General features: G+C 35.6%; 2 protein-coding genes across 4 annotated transcripts; both read left to right on the forward strand.

The window, feature by feature from the left end:
• The first annotated feature begins 2,041 nt into the window (after positions 1-2,041).
• LOC113763511 (putative F-box/LRR-repeat protein At1g56400) lies at positions 2,042-6,929 on the forward strand. Of its 3 annotated transcripts, none has more exons than XM_027307342.1 (6): positions 2,042-2,285; positions 3,092-3,931; positions 4,029-4,193; positions 6,276-6,305; positions 6,432-6,723; positions 6,786-6,929. In XM_027307342.1, exons 1-6 carry the CDS (start codon positions 2,205-2,207, stop codon positions 6,806-6,808), a joined length of 1,431 nt encoding a protein of 476 aa, XP_027163143.1. In that variant the 5' UTR covers positions 2,042-2,204; the 3' UTR covers positions 6,809-6,929. The 3 variants fall into 3 exon arrangements, with proteins under 3 accessions (XP_027163143.1, XP_027163144.1, XP_027163142.1); XM_027307343.1 differs by having other exon boundaries at positions 6,432-6,711; positions 6,774-6,929; XM_027307341.1 differs by having other exon boundaries at positions 6,432-6,929.
• Positions 6,930-9,633: 2,704 nt separating this feature from the next.
• Positions 9,634-21,529, forward strand: LOC113759503 (telomerase reverse transcriptase). Its single transcript, XM_027302079.1, has 12 exons — positions 9,634-9,936; positions 11,040-11,117; positions 12,532-12,597; positions 12,682-12,850; positions 13,821-14,257; positions 14,868-14,988; positions 15,426-15,570; positions 16,453-16,591; positions 18,006-19,280; positions 19,857-20,425; positions 20,655-20,927; positions 21,066-21,529. Exons 1-12 carry the CDS (start codon positions 9,634-9,636, stop codon positions 21,331-21,333), a joined length of 3,843 nt encoding a protein of 1,280 aa, XP_027157880.1. The 3' UTR covers positions 21,334-21,529.
• The last annotated feature ends 1,291 nt before the right edge of the window (positions 21,530-22,820 follow it).

Below are 22,820 nucleotides of genomic sequence, written 5' to 3' on the forward strand. Positions count from 1 at the left end.
GCAACATTTTGAAATCGATCTATCATCATGCATGCTCGACCAACCTACTAAACTTTGTCGTAAATTTTCATTAGCGTGTAAAACTATGACTATTCATCAGATTCTAAATGATAGATCAATTTAATTAGTCTTAGAGAATCTCCTTCTAGATTGATTTTACACAGCTTTAACACGCATGTATAAATTAATCTATTTAGGATCTGGGTAAAATGGGAATATGGATTCCATACGCTTGAACTCAAATTAAAAAAGAGCGGGTAATCTTTCATCATATGTTCAAATCTTCATAATTTAGAGAAGTTAGTTATTTAAAAAAACCGTCCATCCCATATCTATTTTCTATTTTATCAAAATTGAAATTTTCAATGATTATATCTATTATTCTTTATCTCATAAATGGGGTAGTCTAATTATTTATTAATAGTTCTATGGATTTCTGAATTCGAATATAAAGTTGACTCAAACTCAATAGAATTAAGTCTCTTAATGTTAATATAGGTTAGGTTGAAATTTAAAAAAAAAAAAGGAACAGCTTAATCTGGACTTCTTTAGTTTTATGCCTAGGTAGTTTGTATCTGCGGTCAGAATCCCCATTTTTATTTCTGTTATGTCCCATTATTCCCATAGAATGGGCGGGCAGATAAGAATTAATCATTAATGGGACTCTAGCAGTAACTTGAGAGCAAATTTTGCTGCATAAGATTCCATGACATCAGGCTCAAAAACTCCCAACAAGTTTCTTCAATGATCCAGCTAAGAAATGTTCCCTGTCATCACTCGAACGCCTGAGAAGCCTTCTTTGTGGAATGCAGCCCCATTGAAATTTGCTTTCACAAAACTAGATGATAGTTTTGTCCAATTTCAGCCGTTAACTCTAATGAAACTTCCCTGAAGACGACATAAATTAAATTTGCTTTCACAAAACTAGATGATGGTTTTGTCCAATTTCAGCCGTTAAAATCAATGTTTGTAAGTAAAATTCAAAAAGTGTTACAGCAATATTCTTACAAAAAGGAAATCGGTAGGTTATCTATTTAATATAAATTAAATATTTTTAAAGTAACGGCTCTTTATGGATATTTTGCTTTCAAACATTTAATTTATGATAAATATATCAATGTTTGTAAGTAAAATTCAAAAAGTGTTACAGTAATATTCTTACAAAAAGGAAATCGGTAGGTTATCTATTTAATATAAATTAAATACTTTTTAAAAAAAGAAATGACCCATAAAATATTAATTTTTTATGGCTTTCATCCATTAGATGAGTAAAGTATTGACTCTTTATAGGTATTTTATTATGAATTATTTAATTTATGTTAAATACATAAATGTTTGTAACAAAAATTGAAAAGTGTTATATTAATATTTTTACGGAAGGGAAACTGGTAGGTTTTGTAAAAATATTAATGTAACACTTTTTCAATTTTAGTTACAAACATTTATGTATTTAACATAAATTAAATGATTTAGAATAAAATGCCCATAAAGAGCCAATACTTTACTCATCTAATGGATGAAAGCCATAAAGAATTAATACTTTCTGGGCCATTTTTTTTAAATGTTTAATTTATATTAAATAGATAACCTACCGATTTCCTTTTTGTAAGAATATTACTGTAACACTTTTTGAATTTTACTTACAAACGTTGATATATTTATCATAAATTAAATGTTTGAAAGTAAAATATCTATAAAGACCTAGTATTTTAAATGGGTAATGCGTATTTACCCATCAACTACATCCCTTAAAGTTTATTAATTATTAATTGATTTGTGGTACTTTGTCATTCATTGGACATTTAGCACAAAGGGTAAATCTGGTACAAAATTCTAATTTCACTCCCTAAAATAATATTTTAATCGTTTGGACTGAATTTGCAAAGAATTAGTAAGTTCAGGGGAGATCAGTACAATTTTTCAAACCACAGGGGAGGTCAGTGCAAGTGTCAAAAACTTCAGAGGAGGTTTCTGCAATTATCCCATAACAATAAGTAGACGGTCCCAGATGGTATGAGGCCCATAGGCCCAGAAGAGAAAATCAACCAGATTGAAATTTCTCTTGCACGTTGAATTTCCAATTTGGTTCCGGAGTTCCGCTTAATCCAATTTGGTTCCGGAGTTCCGCTTAATATATTACTTTCGAATGTTTTACGATATTCCGGTTTTAAATTCTTCAGCTGACTTGTTAGACCACACAAATCATGATGACTTCTCCTCCTCCTCCTCGTCCTCTGTCTAGATGCAATGCCCTTGAGCTTTCCACCGTCACCAAAAGAGGAAAGGTTTGGAATCTATCCATCTATCTGCTGTTAAAAGTTGTTCTTCTAAGCCTTTTAGAAGCATGTAAAATATATATATATAGCATATTTACCAAAATTGAGCATCGAATGTCTTTTTTTTCCTATTCCCCTCGTTCTTTGGTAGGGGTGTTTCTGATAAATTTTGAGAAATCCATGTTCATCCAGGATAGATTTGTTATCTTTGTTTGGTTGTTGGAAGTTTTAGTCATCGAGTATAACTAGCCCCTACACTCCATCTCTTGATTATTTTTGAATCATCTGGATTACGATCAACGGCAATTTATACAACCTTCCATTGATCTCTTCTTCCATATTTGCTCTTTATATTTACTGTGTTTTTATTTTTTGGTAATGCGATATATGTTTTTTCATTATTTGTTCTATTTGCTATTCAAAAGGCCACCAAAAATATTTTTTTTTTAAATCCGACTGAAAATGAAAAATTTTCCGACTAAAGGCTTAGTTAATCATTCAAAATTAGCATTCTGAAGATAGCTTAATTGTTTTAGGATGGCTGGATTGAAGCTAGGAACTTTCTCGTCTCAGAATGAAAAACTTGGGCTGAAGTAGAGGCGTTAGCATTAGCTTACCATGTTTTTGTTTGAAATAGGGCAGAAGCGTTCTGTTTGTTGCAGTCTGAATATCAAGTAAAGTTTTGATTTTTACTCATCTGAATTTGCTGATGTATGATTTTCATGTGAAGAGTTCTGTTTGTTGCAGTCTGAATATCAAGTAAAATTTTGATTTTTACTCATCTGAATTTGCTGTTGTATGATTTTCATGTGAAGAAACACGGTTTGGTGGCATACGGGATGGATAGATTGCCGGATGAGATCCTGATTGTCATTCTGTCCTGTTTGAATCTCAAGGAAGCAGTGAGGACCAGCATCATTTCACGCAGGTGGAGATATTTATGGCGGTTTACTTCTTGCAGTCTCGAATTTCTTAACCAATGGGATGGAAACCCGGGTACCTGGGTAGAACCAACTGTTTTTCTAAGCTGGGTGGATCAAGTTGTCAAATTGCATCAGGGGCCATCTGTAGATAAGTTTATTGTACACTGCCAAGGAATAACTGATGAGAGTCCTAACCGTATTTGTGATTGGATTCATTTTGCAATGGAAAAGGAAGTAAAGGTTTTTGAATTGGACATATCATGTCATGATTTTCCTGACCTCAACAAGTTTTTGTCGATTTCAAGGGAAGTGAAGCCTAGTGTGGATCGAATTGGTCTCACCTCGTTGACATCCTTGAGACTGGTCGATGTGAACGTCAAGGATGAGATGATTGAGTATCTTTTATCCAGTTGTCGACATCTTGAACATCTCTGTATAAAGTTTGATAATTATATGAAGAAACTGAATGTTCTTAGTTCATCTTTAAAGTCCTTGAGTATATTCTATTGCACAAAATTGAAAAGTTTGACAATTTCTGCTGCAAATCTTCTGTCTTTTGTGTACGGGGAAGCATCTATGTCACCTGTATTGAAACTTCAACTTCAGAATGTTCCTCTCCTATCAGAGCTTCAGTTGAAGGGACCGCATTGTGGATCATTTTTATTTGAGCCTTCGGAGCATTCAAAATACAGTCATCAGTTGCAGAGGCTTGTCTTGAATGTGCCCATGCTGGTTAGGAAATGACTAGCCTTTTCCATTGTTTACTTATCTTGTCTATTGCTGCTCATGATAATTGTTGTTAACTGTTCAATGTAAAACATCTTACTAGGACGTTGTTTCTGCACCGAGGCATGATCATTCTTTATTTGGACTTCCTCAATTGCAATGTCTCAAACAGCTGGATTTGATCCTTCATGCAAGGGCTGGTGAAAGCTTTCTCTTCTTTGTCTTGTTGACAACAGCATGCCCTTTCTTGTCTAGTTTGGGTGTCGTGGTTAGTATTTCATTTGCAGCTTGAATCATCTCAAACATATGAGCTCTAGCTAAGATCATTTGTTCTTTCAATTGTCACATCCGCTTCTTAAACTTCTTTGCGCTTGTTTTGTAGTTATTAATTAATTTTTCGTCAGGGCAAATTAAAATTTTTAGTGGACAGGTTTCTGTTGTGTGTATGCAAAGCGTGTGTTCTTTTTTTCATTTTCTCTTATTGAAGAGAATTACTTCTCTTGGGGTGCAACAGTTGACACAAAATTTGTTACAATTATTGAGCTAAATTAGTTGATGTGATTGTTTTACATTTGTGCGCGCGTGCGTGTGGAACAACAAGAGGAGGAAAAGTAAAGTTCTTAGTTTTAATTTAATGCTAACACTTTCCTGCCAACCTAAAGTTGAAGGAAAAAAAGGACGAACCTCAGGCAAGGGTAACGTAATTTATTGTTTTTATAAATGCCAAACAATAGGCGTGAATATTTAAGCCATCATCTGCATAACCCCTTGGTTGGAATATATAGGTAATGGCGTCCCTTGTAATAGTTAAAAATTGTTATGGCCTTTGGGTTCCCAAAGCCTGACCTAGTATCGAAAAGTATTATTTGATGGGATTTATCAAAATACCAAATAGGATATGTTTACCTAACTGTTTTGCCATCTCAATGTTATTCCCCAGCCTGAATTTTTTTGGAGCTTTATCTCACATACATAGGCCGGTTGTAGGGAAACTGATCTGTCTTACCACTGTTATTCTTTTAGTTGCATGTGATTTTGTACATACTTTTAAGTTGAACAGATAGTGTGAAAAACTTTCCAGAACAAATGCTGAAAACATGGAGTAAGTAATTGTTTATTACAGCAGGCAATATTCTCTTGGAGATTAAAGAGAATAGCTAAGATAAGAGCTGTTTGCTTTCTTGTAGATTGGACTCTTGTTTGATGGGTGTTTGGTGGGCTATCTGTTATAGCATGGTTTCGTTTTTCTTTCTGGATAGGTTTGAGGGGCTTTGCACATATTATTCTACCTACTAGTTCCAAGTTAGCCTTTCACATGTTGCCCCTACAATGTCAAGAAATGTTCAATCTTTTGAGACTATCATGTGCAGTAGTCCAAATGTCTAAAACGTATTTCTCCTTTCCACCTGAATTGACAGAAACCTGTGAATGAGTTAAGCGGATATCTTTGAACTCGATCAATAATCCTCCAATGCTTGTTTTACAGGCTCCACTAGTTCTATTAGATATTTTGAGCTGTGATAATGCCCCTAAGGGATCTCAGTTGCAACTATAGAATTTGACTCCAGTATGAGCTGTTGCGTATCATACTGATTGGAGTAAGTTTGATGCCCAAAAGAGTGGCTATCAAACTGTTGGAAGTTCTTACTTTCTCTAGATAACCTAGTTATTGATTTGAGTGACGCCTTTTACTGTAACTGTAGCTAGTATGATTGATGGGAATAATCTTTGTGATTGCTGTAACTATTACCAAGGTGGCTTTACATTTTTTATGTAGTTACGGATTCAGACGAGGCTTAGATTTTTTGCCGCATTAGTCATATAGAGAATTGTAACTTTAAGATGACATGCATAGGAAGTTTTTTGGTCTAGGATTTCTTTTGGCTACAGTCAGTATCCAGTTTTATGCTACTTGCAGGTGGAGATTTCATTTAATTATGACTTATTTTTGTCCATGAAACTAGTATATAGAATTCGAAATGCAGCATAAGTCTCTTGTTGCCTGAAATTTGTTTAGCAATCATTTGGCATTTGCTTGATGCTTGCAAAGCATACTTGTCCCTCTTCTTCCAAATATAGCAAAAGGTGGTGATAAATGTCAGATGTACCAAGGAGTTCGAGTTGGTGGTTCTGTTTATCTTTCTGATAGATTATAAACAATCCATGGCTTGCCAATGTAAAATATGGTCTTGTCAGACGTAACTTCCAATTATGTTTAGCGCGAGCACAAAGTATAAAACAGATAATAAAATGATCACCTTCCTTCCTGGTTTTGCGTTTGTTATTTACTTTATTTCATTCTTATTGTTTATCTTCTCTGGTCTACTAAATGGTTCCTTGTTTGTGGCAGATGTTCTATGACTCGCTGGCTTCTAAAGAGGTACCAGAGCTTCCACCATGTGCATCTTGGGGATAAAAACTACCAGAAGCAGCCTATATTACTCTCCAATTACAATTCCTTTTTTGATCAAGTCATGCTTCCTAATTATCGTTTCCCTTCTCTCAGGCGATTGCCACTGGTCTTCGTCGCTACAATCGTGCAAAGGCAGATCTTACTGCTCATGGCCATCCATGTCTTAAAGTGATCAAGTTGATTAATTTTGCTGGTTACAGGAGCGATTTTAGGTTTGCATTGGCATTACTGCAAATTGCTAAGTCACTCGAGAAGATAATTATCAAGCCTGGCCCTGGATTTCTTGGAGCTGAGAGGATTGCAACAGTAAGAGAACGGGCAAAACAGCTCGAAGCAAACTTACCACAAGGAGCTGAACTGCTGATAGTTTCAGATCTGCAAATAGGTTCAGATCTGCGAACTTACCACAAGGAGCTGAACTGCTGATAGTTTCAGATCTGCAAATAGGTTCAGATCTGCGAACACAATGAGTCGCAAACTTATAGTCGGTTGTAATTTATACGATTGCAAAAGTAGTCAATAAAATTTGGACCAGTAACCAGGAATTTCTTTTTATCATGAGAAGGGTTTGGTTTCGAAATCTTTTTCTCACACTTCTTCCTGTGCTCTTCATCAGTGCATCCAAAATCATACATCATGATGAAAAAGTATGCACGTGCGAACCCTGCTCCTGTTCTTTCTGTGTACACCCCAGAGAATTGTGGTCATTATTTTTCTGCACCAGCCCTGAAGAAATCGGTCTCCATCACCATTCGTAATTTTTTTTTACTTTTTATTTTTTGGAATTCATCACCATCAGTTTCTGTTTTTTTTGGTTCCCCCTCTTTTTAAAGCTACCATCACCATCAGTTAGAAACGAGGAGTTATCCACCTTTGTTTAATTGCTGATCGAGTCTGGCTTTGACAAAGAGAAAATATAGAAAAACACTTGCAGCGACAAGCACTAATCCTTTATGGAAGCAATGCAATATCATTATTCATTAGGGGACGAATGATTATTTGGGCATACCTTGCTTGATCATTGAAGCAGGCAAAATTAATTAGCTTTCTTTTACCTTTCTTTTTTATTTGAGTAAATTGCGCGAAATGTCACTAACTTATTGCAATATGCTGCTTTTGGGCAGTAAACTTTTTTATTAGTCAAAAAATGCTACTGAACTAGTAAATTTATACTGTTTAGATCACTCCATCTATTTATGCTGTTAGGAGAGACGACATAAATAGAATCTCCCGAGTCAACTCACAGCCTACAACCCAATTCGAAAACATGTTGGTCTTGGAAGCCATCAATGCTTCCAAATCTGAATAGAATCTCCCAAGCCAACTCATAGCCTACAAGGCTACAACCCAATTCAAGAACCTTCTTTCCTTCAATGAGCTGCTGATGTTGTCTGCTCCAACATTTGGCTAAAGCTTAGTGCGCTCTAGGTAATAATTTGCTTGAACTTCTTTATTCTTGAAGTCCTCTCTGTTCTGTTATTTTGTGGTATTTTCTTCAAAACCAAATGTAGTTCTCTGATTCCTTTATTCAATCCTTTTTCCTTTTGTTCTCTTCAAAATAGAAATGGTTCCCTTACTAGTTCTTTATACAGCCAATTATTGTGCACTTACACTTTGATGCAAAACTAGCTGTGGCTTTTGCAACATTTTGAAATGGATCTATCATCGGAGTTTGCTTTCACAAAACTAGAAAAGATGGTTTTGTCCAATTTCAACTGTTAAATCTAATGAAACTTCCCTGAAGACGACATAAATTTGATGCTATCCTAGTTAGGTCAGTTAGGTTTAATGCCTCGAATGCACGAAAGAGCCGTTTGAGGTGTTCAATTCTGTTGATTCGATTCATACATTTTCCAGTTCAAATCAAGGTGCAAGGAGATCACTGAACATATTTTAACCACAGGGAGTAGTATAACTTTTACGTAAAACATAGGGGTTTACAAGATTTTACCCTTTTCTATACAGTTGTTCTTGCCTTACAAATGATAAGCTATGTAAAATGATGCGTGTAAAATCATAATTTGTACGCATAATCTAAAATCCATCAAGCCTTGTATGCATATCCTAAAATCCACTAAATTCACAGTAACTAATTAATCAGTATGCTATTATTACTTCGCCCGTTAACATGATGTGTAAATGAAATTTTTTTATGATTGACATAATCAAAATAAGCCCAAAGGCCAAAACCATGCACTTTGACATTTGCTTCAGTTCTACCATTCCACGCAGTCTTAATTCATTGATTATCATCAATCACCTGTATGTATAACTGATAAACAAAATAGAACCTGATGGCCTACTCCTACTCCTAAGGGGAGGGGAAACCTACTCTATGGGATGGCCCAACTGAGCCGGGGAAACCTGATGGGGACTGAACCATCATTAGACCAGACGGATGCACCACACACCCGTATGGATTTAGAACAAACCTCATAATAAGGGACATTGATGGGAGACAAGGTTTGAACCCTTGACCTCCCACCCCACAATTAATGTGGTGGCCAACTCCACTAAAGGAAGTTGGTTGAAAATATACAAAATAGTTGGTTGAAAAATACGTCTATGATGCAAATCAAATCAAAACAAACCTATCACACTTGCACTTTATTTCAATCAAAAAAATATTTTTTTTATTAGAGGAAAAGTTTAGTTTGGGATATTTTAATCTTGAATTGTTACCGTGGACAAATTTTTATTTTATTTGGAGGAAAATGTTGGACAATTTGCTTGAATGGGTCTTTACAATAAAATGTCAAGTTCACAAATGAAAACAAGCTGCTAACCACTAAGATCAGGCAATCAATCATAAAGTTTATCAAATTTTCTCTTTTATTATGATATTTTTTTTTGGGGACATACTTTACCAAGTTCCATACTACACCAAATTCAGTGATTAAGGTTGAGATTTTAGGATGTAGAGTTCTTGAGTTCAAATCTCCTCCTCCGTTTTCTTTTCTTAAATCCCATAATTTCCTGCTTAAAAAAATTTTGAAAAAAGTTCAACTAAAAGAAAAATGTTGTTATTTCTTGTTAGTATTTCAAAACCACTATTGGAAAATGAAGCTCCTTAAAAGCTGATTGACTTTGACCCGAGCAAAAACAACCGGAGAGGCTAAAAAGCGTAAAAAATCCCAATCCCAAGGGCACGAGTAAATGAAGAAGCGTGTCATTTTAGAAACTTTTTACTTCCCAACGAACTAACATCGGCGACTTTTACCATTCTCTTCTTCTTCTATTAAAAATCCATTTCCCCGTTATCAGTTACTATCACTCTTCTCCATCAATGGCGAAGATGATGAAGAAGAGGAGAAGGCGGGTTCCCGAGGTCTTATGGAGGCTTTTCCACAATAAGGCGCGTACGCTTGCCGACACGATTTTATCTTTGCTTCCGTCACCGCCGACGCCGGTGGCCGATTGCCTGTGTAAGGGCCGGCGGTGCCTTGGCTGCATTGGTGATGAAGCAATGTCGTATCTGCTCAGACCTAAAGATCCCGCCGATTATCGGAAACTTCTTACTCAGTGCTTTGTTGTTGTGCCGGAAAATGCTCCGACTTTCTCAGGCTTCGATCCTCATAATCGCTGGTCTCAACTGGAGGTTCTTTCTACAAATATCGCTGTTTGTGCTTCCGTAAACGTTTTTTATTTGTGGATTTATGCAATTAGGGGAATTTATCGGTGTCTTGATTTTGGCGGGAAAAATTATGATGATGCTGGTGTTTTAGAAATTTTGGCGGGAAAATCAGGAATACTGCCCGTTTCAATTTTTTTTTTGTTTTAAAATAATAGTACGTTTTAATGATGATCTTTTTACCTTTGCACTCCAGCTTTGATGCCTCTATTTGGTTAAAGAGTGTAGTTTTGATCAGAAAAAATGGGGTAAATATGTGACGTTTCTTGCCACTGAGCTTATTGAAAACTTTTTGCATATGAAGCTCCAGTGACTGCCAGGTTGTTTAAAGTCATTGAATCTTTTGAGAGGCAAATTTAGCTAAAAAAGTGAAATGGAAAGAAGGAAAATATGTGAACGACAATTTTTAATGTGGTCACGTGTCCTGTACTCTTCATGGACAAAGGAAAGATGTATGCTTGAGATGTTTCTCTTGTTTGATTTGCATGTACCAGTGATGTATCAATCCAAATTATAAAAATCATAAAATGATAAAATCACTTGAACGCATATGGTCAAGGGAGATGATCCTATCAACATATTTGACTTTGAAATCTTTTGTGAAATATTTCAAATTTTGCTACCAATTAGTCAATCTGAATGCTTGTGATTCAAATTTTTATATTTCTTTCTAAGATGTATAAACAAATTTGCTCGCACTTGTGCATGTTTGATTTAAGAAAATAAGGAATCATACTTTTGACGATTCATGGGACAAAAGGCGGAGAACTGATAGTGTTTGATTGGATAATTCCCTTGTGAACCAGCAGCTTTTGGATATGCAAATTATTAGGTCTTTATGTATTTGTTTTTCAGAAATACATTATAGGGACTTATGAATTACTGGTTAAATTTTCATGGGATGATTGTTGTATAAACACCAGCAGTGGCTGCTTCAAAAAGAACGCATGCAGTGCACTGTTGACCAGAATGTGATTTTATTTTATTTGGAAAAAGTATAGCAACTTGGTGTTAAGTAAGGATTCATAATTTTTGTTCATATGCTTGAATGCAATCATTTCTGGTTTCAGACTGTTAGAAGAAGTATTGAAATGATTATGCGTGAGCAACCCACATTTGCTAATGTGATATGCAATGCCTACGATAAGGTTAGTAAATGTGAAGAATATTATTATGCCCGTCTTTCTGCCTTTCAGTATCCATGCAACATCAGATTTCATTTCCTTGTTATCTAATCTAACTATACTTTTTCTCGATATGTTGCATGGTTTATAGCTGTTAAGCTACCAATAATGGTTTCAGCAGAAATTGGTATTCTCTTATAATTTGGAGATAAAGTTTTGCTTATCTCTTTTGTGATGATTTACCAAATGGTCCACAAAACATTTTCATAATCTCAGTTAGTGGCTAAACTTTATATTCTAATTCGCATTCTGTAGACCTGTTCGTTCCTACCAACTTAGCCTAATGACCAGATAGTTGTCTGCCACAGTTACTTGACCATGTCAAAAGGGTAGGATTGAAAACAAAACATAAATAAATGATAAATAATCTTCTCTCTACTCCAGTCAAACCATTTTCTGTGCAGAATAGGAAGTATTTTTTTTGGGATTCTAAAGTTGATATGTTGGGCTAATGTCCCCCAACCCATTATCAACAAAGTGCACCTGGATGGAGGGAAAATTTCTTGCATTTCAGTCCTAACCCTCTCACTTGGTCAGATAATTGATGCAGAAAGCTAAAATTTGGCTGTTGGTCATTGGAAAAATCTCAGAAAATTCTGGAATTATGGATTTTCCAGGTGTTTCCACTGACATATTTGTGTTAGCGTTGGTATTTTGGTGCTTTAGAGCTTAAGGTTTGAAAGCTGTTTTCTTTGTGATTCATTGCTGAACTAGGCCAGTACCATAGAACGTGAAGTCATTCTATGGCTCCTCTGAAAGAGGAGAAAATAGGTGTTGTAAGAGTTGGGCTCTGTAAAGTCAAAATTGGCGGCTGTCTCCAGTAATGGAGTTGAATCCAACTTGGCTTCCGGCCTTTATAAGATTTTTAGCTTTCTTTAGGTTAAGTTTCTTAGCTGCTGAGTTCACTTAACCTTTAAAAACTATCAGCTTTAAGTATTGTGTCCTATGTAGATGTAACAGGTGTGACATCTTCAGGTTAAGCTGGAATCAAATAGAACGGAATTTTGTTTTATTGTGAGTTTTCATGGCAGCCTCACCATGTGCTCAATCCTAAGCAAATCTAAGCGCAATTTGTAAAATTTGCTGTTCTCATTGCCAATCTTACACTTATCCTAAAATAACATTCTGAAACAAATATTATCTTCACGTGCTTGTTTGGTGCTGCATCAATTCTGGAGTCCGGGATGTGCCCACCAAAGAGAGTGAAAAGATCTAAATTTTTAAAAACAACAAAACCTTCATGGCCCAAAAAAGTTTAACAGCAAAGCTGAGTTATGAAAATACTTGAGGGACCATTATGACAATTTACAGTCTCCTTTTATTTTCGCGCTTCTAGACTGTTGAACTCTTTATAATTTGCTTTGTTGATGTCTCACAGACCTGTCGCCTGAGTTCTATAGTAGAAGCTTTAACATCCTCAGCGTGGTGCCTTCTTTTGAGAAGGGTTCGTAGACAAAACACTAGCGCAAATTACTGACATATTGTCTAATGGATACAAAAAATTGACAACAGATTAAATGATGCATAGGTTGGTGACATTCTTATGGTGTATTTGTTAAGGAATACCTTCGTATTCTTGTCCCTTCCTCGAAGGAAACATCGTCAAGTTGCAGGATTTCCAATCAGTGATATGTGCAAAGCATTCTCGAGGCATTCATCTGTCTTCAAGTATGAATATCCTTCAAATGCCCATCAAGGTAAAATTATTTTGAGACTATCCCATTTCAGTCTTTTAGATTTTATGTTACACAGGTTGATGCATTTTTAGATTTTGTTTGAGAAACATTTTGGGTGGGCGCGTATAATATCTTTGTCCTATATTTTTTTCCTTTATTTGAAATTACTACACGTTTTGTGAGGTTTGTATGTGGAAGTGGAAGTAGTCGTTAGTGGCACGGAAGCTTGTTAAATTTGATTCAAAAGCTTGACTGCTGGATCTTTTTGGGTATGGAAAATTATTTACTTGCTTGCATCAACAATAAATCTTGAGTAATTCATAATTGAACAATACGTTTCAGAAGCACAAATTCATCAACAAATATGTATTGTTTCAAGTACAGGATGAAGCTTCCTGTCCGCTAATTCATCGATGAAATCCAGTACTGTCCAGCAAGATTACACCTTCATGATTGAGGTGCTTTAAAATGCTAAGTTAAAGCCTTTTTTTCTTAATTTTTTCTGACTGTCCTAAAACCTAAAGGAAATTCTATGTGAGGCTACCCTTTTAAAATGTCATATTGCATCCTTTTTTTCACCTTGTGGCACGTAAAGTTTTAAGTGAATCTGTTGTACATGAAAACTTATGTGGCGCCACAAAGATTGTATGAGTACTATTATTTGGTGAATGTGCAATTTATCTGATGGAGAGATGCAAAAGCAGGGTGGAAGCCTTCCAGTAGACAATTGGGTGGTATCAGATGCTTACTTGTTCCAATCATTATTTTAATCATGAATCTAAATGATCTGCTGCTGAAGCGTTGCTTTGGTGCATCTGGTCTCTCATAAGTTTTTCTCAACTGTTGGGTCCTGGTTGCTTAATGTCCTCTTCCAGTATAACTTAGTTCTCATTTATTGCATTCTATGGATATATAATGTGAAACTTTTATAGTTCTTTTTAAAAGTCTGTCAAGATCTGACAAAAAACTTACCCCCTTCTACTTCTGTTAGGATCTGGTAGAAAAAGGAAACAAGTTCATCGGGTTGATGACATCATTGAGAAACAGCAGAGCACTAGCTTTTCTGATGTTGATTTTTCTTCACGTAGTGGTAGTTGCACTGGCTGTTGTGGTAGTACTAAATCCACTCCATCTAGCAGCTGCAGCAGGCTAATAATATCTCAAAAGAGTGTGTCCAAGGAAACTGTGAAAGCAGTGAGAACTAAAGAATCTGAAGTTTGTTCTATTCAGGAGTGCCAGGATAGCTCAATTGAGGCTTTTAGATTGCCAAGGAAGCGTGTAAGAAAGTATAATTGGCAGCGTGCCAGAAAGCGCAGGCAGTTAAGCTGTCAGGGATCCAGTTCTTTGATCCCTTGCACTAGAAGTCTCAGTGATGAAGATAACTTTTCTGGAGTGCTTCACCCAGATTCTCGTCTTTCGTCTGAAAAGGTGATCTTATGAAAATCTTGGAAGGAAAATCCATTTTGTATCACTCTGAAGCTTTAGATAATTAGGCTTTTACCTGTGGATCCTGAAACCATCTGTTCACTGATACTTGTTTATGGTTAAGAACACGTTGAAAAATCCTGATGAAGTGATTCAAGTTTTATAGTTGTCATGATTTTTTTCTTGACTTAATGTAGTTGAGAGGTTAGAATTTATCATGGGTACTTTCAGAGCCAGTTTGAAATTAGACAGTGGATAGACAACCGTAGGAGAGGATTAACTTGTTTATGAAATTTTAAACCCTAGGAGCTTTTCAGTTTAGATGGGTTACCTTCTTGTTCTGCCAGTGTTTTTTTCTAAGTGGATAAAAGTGGCTTTTTATAAACTTCAAGCACTAAGAAAAAATGATTTTTTTTTTCACAGTTACTCACATAATCCTTTTTATGTGAATGAAATAGAAGCCTTATAATCAAAGGCAGAAATTCAACCAGCATCCCTGCGTGTGTGCGTGCATTTGTGCATGAATGTATGTGTCTCTGTCTACATGTGCATAGAGTGTCAGGAGTTTTTGCAACTTCAATATGATGTGTATTTGGATTTTATGTATCTGCAGACATGCTGCTCTTGTTGTTTGGTGTTTCAAACTCTCCCTAAAGTCATTAAGAAAACTCAGATTGACAGGCAAAGCATATTCTATAAGTTGGAGAATTCTTCATCCATTTTCCCAAGGAAGCGTATCCTCTTTTATGAGTTAGAAAACTTCTTCCTTGTTTGCTTTCCTGGTGTACTTTGCTGGATTGTTTTCAGGTTCTTAAATTGTTACTTCATTTTTTAATTTATTTTATTATGTTAGGTGAACTACTAATCTTGTCTGCTATGCTTCTAGTCACAAATATTGTCCACATTATGTTGTACCATCAAATGTGTCTGCAATATTACATCTGTGCTGTCGAACAGCAAATTTGATTAGCTTTCATACTGGAACTTGAACACTTTTGGTGGTTAACTCCCAAGTTTCGTGCACTATTTATCTGTCCTGTATAAGGAGAACCTTTCCGTCTGTCCACATTTTTCACCCCCAAGACCCCACCCCTCGTTAAAGAAATTGATGTTAGTTCTCATTTGTGCTTGTTTTGTGATGAGACTTTTCTTACGACCAGAGCAACATAAGATATATTGAATTCTCTGAAGCCCAATTCTTCTGGGGCAAATTTCCTATTTAGGGATATTTTTGGATTGTCTGGTGCTCATTTCACAGCCTCTCTCACCCCATGTGCTCACAGCAACGATTCCTGTTTCATCAAATCTACATGCCTGTGAGTATCACTTTTGCAGATTGCTACTTTGGTGTGATTTCCAGTCTATAATGGTGAAAGTTTTGTCATGAATAGCCTAAAGGTTGAAATTCTGGTTCTGAAGCTTTGAAGCAATAAGATTTACTGGGCAATACCATTTTGTAGTGTGTTGATTTGTCCCAGTGTTAGCATAAGCAATAGGGGGGGGGTTCTAAATAGCACTTACTCTTTCCAAAAGTTGTAACATATGGTTTGCATTATGCTTGAATTTTAGTTATGTGTGTTTTTTGTGGTTAAATAAACTTGAATAAGCTGCATGTAAGATGAAAATGAAGTGTCCAAAAGTATTTCAGTGCGTTTATGGCCCTCTCAGCTGATATTCTGCTTTATACCTATAGATATATTTTAAAGAATGTACTTACAATAACTTCTCGAAGCAGTTCTTTTTCGTTCTGGATTGAAATGGAAGAATTGTGGGTGGTTCTCAAATATCTGCATCAGGGATTTTAATCCAATATAAGACACATTTGAATAATGTATAAAATACAATTAATTTCAGTGACTGATGTTGCAATTTTTAGAGCAAGTTGATTGCCAACTGAGGAAAGTTACTAGAAAGGTGGGATGATAAAGCATGTATTCATTTCAAAAGTGTTAATGTAATGTTTGAAGGAGTAGTCCTCTTATTATCTCCTGGGCTTTTGGCAGAATGGATCATACTCCCTCCTGAATTGTTTTATGATGAATGACTTAATCTATCTGATCATATTGTTTGTGATTCTTGAAAATGTTATCTTGTTGATAATGCTTAATGAATAATTCGTTCTCTTGATGTTCATCTTCGTGTTTATTGGAGGCTCCTTCTGGTTTAACTGGTTTTTGATAAATTTCTTCACCATCCAGATATCACTCTCTCATGAAGCAGCTCAAAATTCTTATACGCAAGGCCAGATGTTGCCAGCATTTAAGGTTGCTGGATAAACATTGTGCCGTTTTATCCTTGGATCACCATAATGACGAAACTGCTGCCTCCAAGTACCAGGTTAGAATTACTTGGAGGATAGTTTTCGTTTCATTGTTGAGATGCAGCAGCATGTTCAGTACAGTGGAACCTTTTTTCTTTAAGCAGTTGTACAATGTCTTAAGTGTCAGGATAATAACAAAAGTGCTGCTTCCCGGTTTCAGGTTAAAATTAATTGGAGGAATATGTTTTGGTTTCATGCAACTTCATATGAAATAGGATAGAACCTTGTGTTCCCTTTTGCCATTGTAAAATGTTTAAAGCCACCAATTAATCAGGTCTCTTTTTTTTCTCAATTAACAAGAGCTGCTAATTTTTTTCTTTCACACTTTCACTTGAAAGACATCAGAAAAGTGACCAGAGTTTCTTATTTTTCATTTTTGCCTTCCCTGCTTTTGTTGTTTGTGCTTAATGGTGTAGGCCTGTTTTGAAAATTTATTGTTGCTATCAATAATCATGTTCTAGATGCAATTGAAACCCAATGCTAACACCTTCCTTACATATCAAATGTGCAGAGTCCTGCATTGTGAGAATGCAGCTGAGTCGTGTTTGTAGTACTATTAGAGTGCACACATGATTTCTGTTGTTCTGCACTCTGCTCAGGAAAGATTTGTCAACTAGGTAGTTAAGTTGGCTAAGTGGATTACATATGCACACGATGGGCTATGAAAACCAAACTATCAATTTAGTAGTTTGTTCTAGTTTGGAGAAAGAAACTGATCCAGGACTTCCCCTTGTGTGAGCTCATGGTATGAGGTGGCAATTGGATTGACATCACCTTCCTACCTTGTTCAAGGACAAAGTACAATCCTTGAACTCTAATTTGAACCCATTTCCTTGCAATATTCACATGCTCTTCACAATGATTAACAATATAGTAGAATTTCTTTAGGAGCTTTTGTCTGAAATGATGTCAAGCAGGCTGCTATTTCCAATTGGTGAGTCTTGCAGTAACAATTGGAGTATACCTTATGGATGCATAATGAGTAAAACATGCACAAAAATTTGAGAAACAAATGGAAAAAGAAGGGAAAGAATGGACAAAGCAAACATTTGAATATCTTTTTTGAGATTGAAAGTGGTCTGTTAACCTTCTGTCAGCCTAAGCACTATAAAACGATATTCTGCAGTTTGGTCACTTGGGGACAAATTTTTCCAGTGGCATCCAAAAGGTGGCTTCTTCAATATGAGTTGCACATCAGTTTCCTGCACGAAGATTTCTCTATCTTTACTGTTTTATCAATCTCTCCTTACTGCTTGTCGGGTTTGCTGTAAATAATAAAATAATCAAGACTGGCCAAATATACGAGTAATCCTCTTTCATGGAACCGCAATGCCATATATATGACTTATCCTCTGTTAATTTTTCTATTAAGCTTGAAATAAGAGGTAATGTAATTGTCTCATTTGGATTGTGTAAAATCTGTGAAATCAGGGAAACGAATCTGAGAGAAACATACATGGAAAAGAACATTTGGAGGATCTTCTTGCTTATGGTTTTCATCCACAGAATCTTAACTCATCAGATTTCAAGAGTTGCATGAATATTTCAAAAGCTCATGATTATCAGTTTCATCCAAGCAAGGATTACTGTCTTAAAAAGCAGGTTGTTTCATTTGTATGGGCTGTCTGTAGGAGTATAGTTCCTCGAGATCTGCTAGGAAGTCCTCATAATTGGAGAATTTTGAGAAAGAATATCTCCAAGTTTGTTTGTCTTCGAAGATTTGAGAAATTCTCTTTGAAGCAGTGCATTCACAAATTGAAGATATCCAAATTTTCTTTATTATCAAATAAGCACTCATGTTTTTGCTTGAATGGTGAAGACTTGAAGTGTGGAAAGAGGCAAGGGGCAAATAAGCATAAGGAACGTAGTAAGCTTGATGCCACAGATTTTGTGAAACATAAAATACTGGAAAGCTGGATTTTGTGGTTCTTCTCTTGGTTAGTAGTTCCCTTGTTGCAAACGCACTTTTATGTAACTGAAAGCGAACATGGAAAACAAGAGGTGTTTTACTATCGGAAATCTGTTTGGAAGAAGCTGATGGAACAAGCTTTAGATAACCTGAAAGATCGAAGCTATTGTGAGTTAAATGATGCATCTGTAAACAAAATTATAAGAAGCAGAGAATTTGGTTTCTCAAGGATGAGATTTCGTCCAAGGGAAACAGGTTTCAGGATATTGGCAAACCTTAAAGCGCCATCAAGAATTCCTGTAAAGTCCTCTTTCAAGCAATTGGCTTGTAATTCAACTAGAGGGTCCTCAAATCGTAGAAACATAAAATGCAATTATTTTAAGTCTGTGAACCATGTTCTCCGTGGTGTTCATGTTGTGCTTAAAGGTATACAACTGAAAGAACCAGGGAAATTAGGTTCATCAGTTTTTGACTATACTGGTATTTATAAAAAGTTTGTTCCTTTTCTACATCTCTTGAAGAGCGGATCTTCAATCCTGCCTGGTGTTTTTATTGTCGTATGTGATGTGGCAAAGGCTTTTGATTCTATTGACCAGAATAAATTGCTTACTGTGATGGAAGATGTTATATTAAATGATGAATATACTGTAAACAAATCTCTTCAAGTTGTCTGCACAAGGAAATCTACCCTGGTATGCGAGCAGCTGGCACTAGCACCTCAAGATATCATCTATGGATCTTCAGAAGTTGCAATTTCTGTACCCACCAGCATGCTGCATAGCATTTTTGTCAAAGAGGTAATATCCATTTATCACATTTTAAGTTATTTAGTGGTGCTTAAATGCATTTGCTGATAACTTGTTTTATACTGGTGCCACCATGATTAGTGCAACAATCCTTCCACTCTGTTTATTAGTATCTTATTGGTTCAGCAGGGTCATAAGTTTTGGTTTTGATTTGCACTAGCCATATCTTTATGACTTGCTTTAGTTGAGGATATTTTCTTTATTAAAAGTTTAATAACAGGCATAGTTACTAAAGGAATATTTTGTCATTTGTTCTGTGCTAGTTTGAGCCTGTAAGTGAAAGAGTGGGTCACATTGTCTTTGTTTTACTTAACATCCTCTTGGGCATACATCCATAGTAAATGAAAGCATGAAGCAAGGGTCATGTCTAGAATTTAAGTGAAAATAGTATGCTGGAGGGGTAGAGATTAGGGACCATATGGAACTTCACTTGAGGTACCAGCTCAGTTCTTGTTCTGAAAGTCTGTTTCATCTTTTACCATTGCAGAAGCTAAGATATGTTTTAATGATCTTTAACAATGCTTCAAGTGGAGTATATCTAGTGTTCTACCATTTTTCATGTGGCAGGAATGCAGCAGAAAGATTAAGAAAGCAGAGATTTTCTCTCATTTGAATGAGCACATTAAGCACAATGTGCTTAAGTTAGGTGACAGATTTTACTTGCAGAGTCTTGGTATTTCGCAAGGGAGTGTTTTATCTTCTCTCCTCTGCTCATTTTACTATGGACATCTAGAAAATAATATAATTTTCCCTTTTCTTGAGAAAGTTTGTGAGCTTCCCAGACATTCATTTGGCAACCAAGATACACGTGATGCTTCTTCTGCAGCAATCCACCATGAGAGCGAAGCTGTCATGTACCACGGCAAATATCTGCTTTTAAGGTTTATTGATGACTTCATTTTCATGTCAACGTCAAAGAAACAGGCCTCTTTGTTCTTCTCCCGGTTGCAAAGAGGATTTCATGGATACAACTGCTATATGAATGAAGGGAAATTTGGTGTAAATTTTGATATGGATCATGTATCAGGATTCAGGTCAAATAGACTCTATGTGGGTGAAGATGGGATCTCGTTTCTTAGATGGAGCGGATTGCTTGTCAATTGCTCTACTTTAGAAATTCTGGCAGACTACACAAGGTTAGTTCTTCCTTTCTCTCTCATTAAATGTGTCGTTCTTGTTACTGCAACAATCTTGAATTAATATTTGTTCATACAAGTAAGAGTCAGACCTACAGTATTATTAGTTAGGCTAGCACTGAGGCTGAACTTGCACTACTAATTACTGCACTGGACCTTGTTAAATTTCCTGCATAAATGCAATTTGTGATTTTCCAATTTAAATTCTCAAAAAAAATTTTGTGAACAGATACCTGAATACTCATCTAAGTTCATCTCTCACCATCAGCTGGCATGATCATCCAGCTCGCTTACTGAAGTCCAAGTTATGTGATTACTTGCGACCTAAATGCCATCCCATTTTCTACGACACCAACATAAATTCAGCGGCTGTTGTCAGACTAAACATATATCAGGCTTTCCTGCTATGTGCAATGAAGTTCAATTGTTATATTTGCAGTTTTTCTAGCATATCTACTTTCAGCACTGATTGCTGCATGGATGCTATTGAAGCATCTTTGAGGTACAAAACAAGATGCTAATTTGATTTTTAATACTTTAAAGCTCGGCAATCGTGTTTACCTCTCTCCTTAAAAGTTTTCATACTGTTCTATATTTCTCAAGTTGGCATCTATGACTCGTACTCTTCCTTTATACTTAGGTACATGCATAAGCTCATTAGGAGAAGGATGAACTCTTTGCATCTCAATTGTGGTTTTCGTCCCATTTTCGAAGTGGGAAAAGAGGAAATCAAATGGCTGGGATTAACTGCTTTCGATCGAGTTCTGACAAGAAAACAAACCCGTTATAGGGAGTTGCTATTGTTACTAAGATCAAAGTTGAATATGGAGGCCAACAACAGATCATCTGCACTGCAATATGCTGTTGATGATGCACATTCCTCTCTACTTTGGAAAATTAAGTATTGATTTTTTATTTTCGAGTTTGAAACCATGAACGAGTAAGTTGCCTCATATATTATTCAGTTTCAGTGAAAGCAACTTCGACCTTAGGCGTCTTCTTTGGTTGTACATGCATATTATGCGTTCTCTAAATCTATTTTGTTGTCATATGGAGTTCTCGAGCATGCTAAGCATTAGACATGTAAATCAGATCTTTAAGTGATTGCCAAGGCTAAAATTCACTTCAAATTAGTCTGACATGTATCTTCGCTCAGATGCATTGAATCACATTCCCTTTGATGGTTTCCATTTTTGGTGGATTTATGTTTCTTCAGACCAAGCAAATGTTCTTCGTTTAGCACACATTTTTGTGGATTGGAAAATTGAGCAATGGGGTTTAATCCCTATTCTCAACTACACTACGCTTAATGGTTGAGACAAAAGAATTGCTCAACTTGGATCTGAAACTTTTCACTTGTTACATGACCAGATTCCTATCGCGATGATGGATGAATCGCCAAGGTGAAAGGCATCTAAAGAAGTACAAAACAGTGCAGCAGTTAGTGAATTTTGTTTTGGGTATACACAATATATAAAGCTATCCTCGTCTAAATGTCATCCATTTTTTTTTTTGTTGGGGGAGGGGGGGGTGGGTGGTGTGTAAGTAGAGTGGTGTACTACCCTACCCCACCATTATATCTTCTTCCATAGTGTGAGTGTAGCAGCCATGAAGCGTATCATGTCATGGCTGCTATGCATCATGACTATTACATGCATAATAGATTGGTTGTGGGTTTTTTTTTTTTTTGACAAATTTAAAATGTTTAAATTTTTTGGTATATGTATTGTGAATAACTAAAATAAATATGTAAATGATTATAGTTTGATACTATTATACTCTATAGAGTAAATTGTAATGTATAGCGAGAGATAGTGTAATGAAATAGGAAGTGATAATGTGGCATAATAAAAGAGATGATAATAAAATGATGATATGTGGTTGCTCTAACAAAAAACTTATTCTTCAAATTTTCCTCATTCCATGACATATTTTTATTGCTAATTAATGCAAGTTTTTTTGGCTTAATAAGACCAAAGAAAAAATGCAGTTTTTAATTAAAATAAGAAACAAACAAGTTAGGTTTAAATAATTTACACTACAACTTATAATCGTCCACTAATTATGATTAATTTCCACTATATATATATACACACAAGCACGCACACACGTTTATCTCTCCCATTTTATTTTTCTCTTTATCATAATATTTGAAAGATCGTGACTTATGTTAGTAACTAACAATTATAATCATAAGTAATTATTGAATAGCTTAGACTTATATATATATATATATATTTATTTATTTATTTCATTAAATTCTCCTCATATTTTGTGTAAAATTTAAATCTTTTTTTCTATGAACATAATTATATACATGGGTAGGTGATTCGTAGAGAGCGCGTATAAATAATAAATCACGAATTCGAATTCTTCCACTTGTACTAAAAGCAAA

Source organism: Coffea eugenioides, chromosome 2 (assembly GCF_003713205.1).
Source record: "Coffea eugenioides isolate CCC68of chromosome 2, Ceug_1.0, whole genome shotgun sequence".
NCBI lineage: Eukaryota > Viridiplantae > Streptophyta > Magnoliopsida > Gentianales > Rubiaceae > Coffea > Coffea eugenioides.

Coding starts and splice junctions, on each gene's coding strand:
- LOC113763511 (XM_027307341.1), top strand. CDS start 2,205: ATGATGACTTCTCCTCCTCCTCCTCGTCCTCTGTCTAGATGCAATGCC. Junction 2,286..3,091: donor CCGTCACCAAAAGAGGAAAG/GTTTGGAATCTA, acceptor TTTCATGTGAAG/AAACACGGTTTGGTGGCATA. Junction 3,932..4,028: donor TCTTGAATGTGCCCATGCTG/GTTAGGAAATGA, acceptor ACATCTTACTAG/GACGTTGTTTCTGCACCGAG.
- LOC113759503 (XM_027302079.1), top strand. CDS start 9,634: ATGATGAAGAAGAGGAGAAGGCGGGTTCCCGAGGTCTTATGGAGGCTT. Junction 16,592..18,005: donor CTGCTGCCTCCAAGTACCAG/GTTAGAATTACT, acceptor CTGTGAAATCAG/GGAAACGAATCTGAGAGAAA. Junction 20,928..21,065: donor GCTATTGAAGCATCTTTGAG/GTACAAAACAAG, acceptor CTTTATACTTAG/GTACATGCATAAGCTCATTA.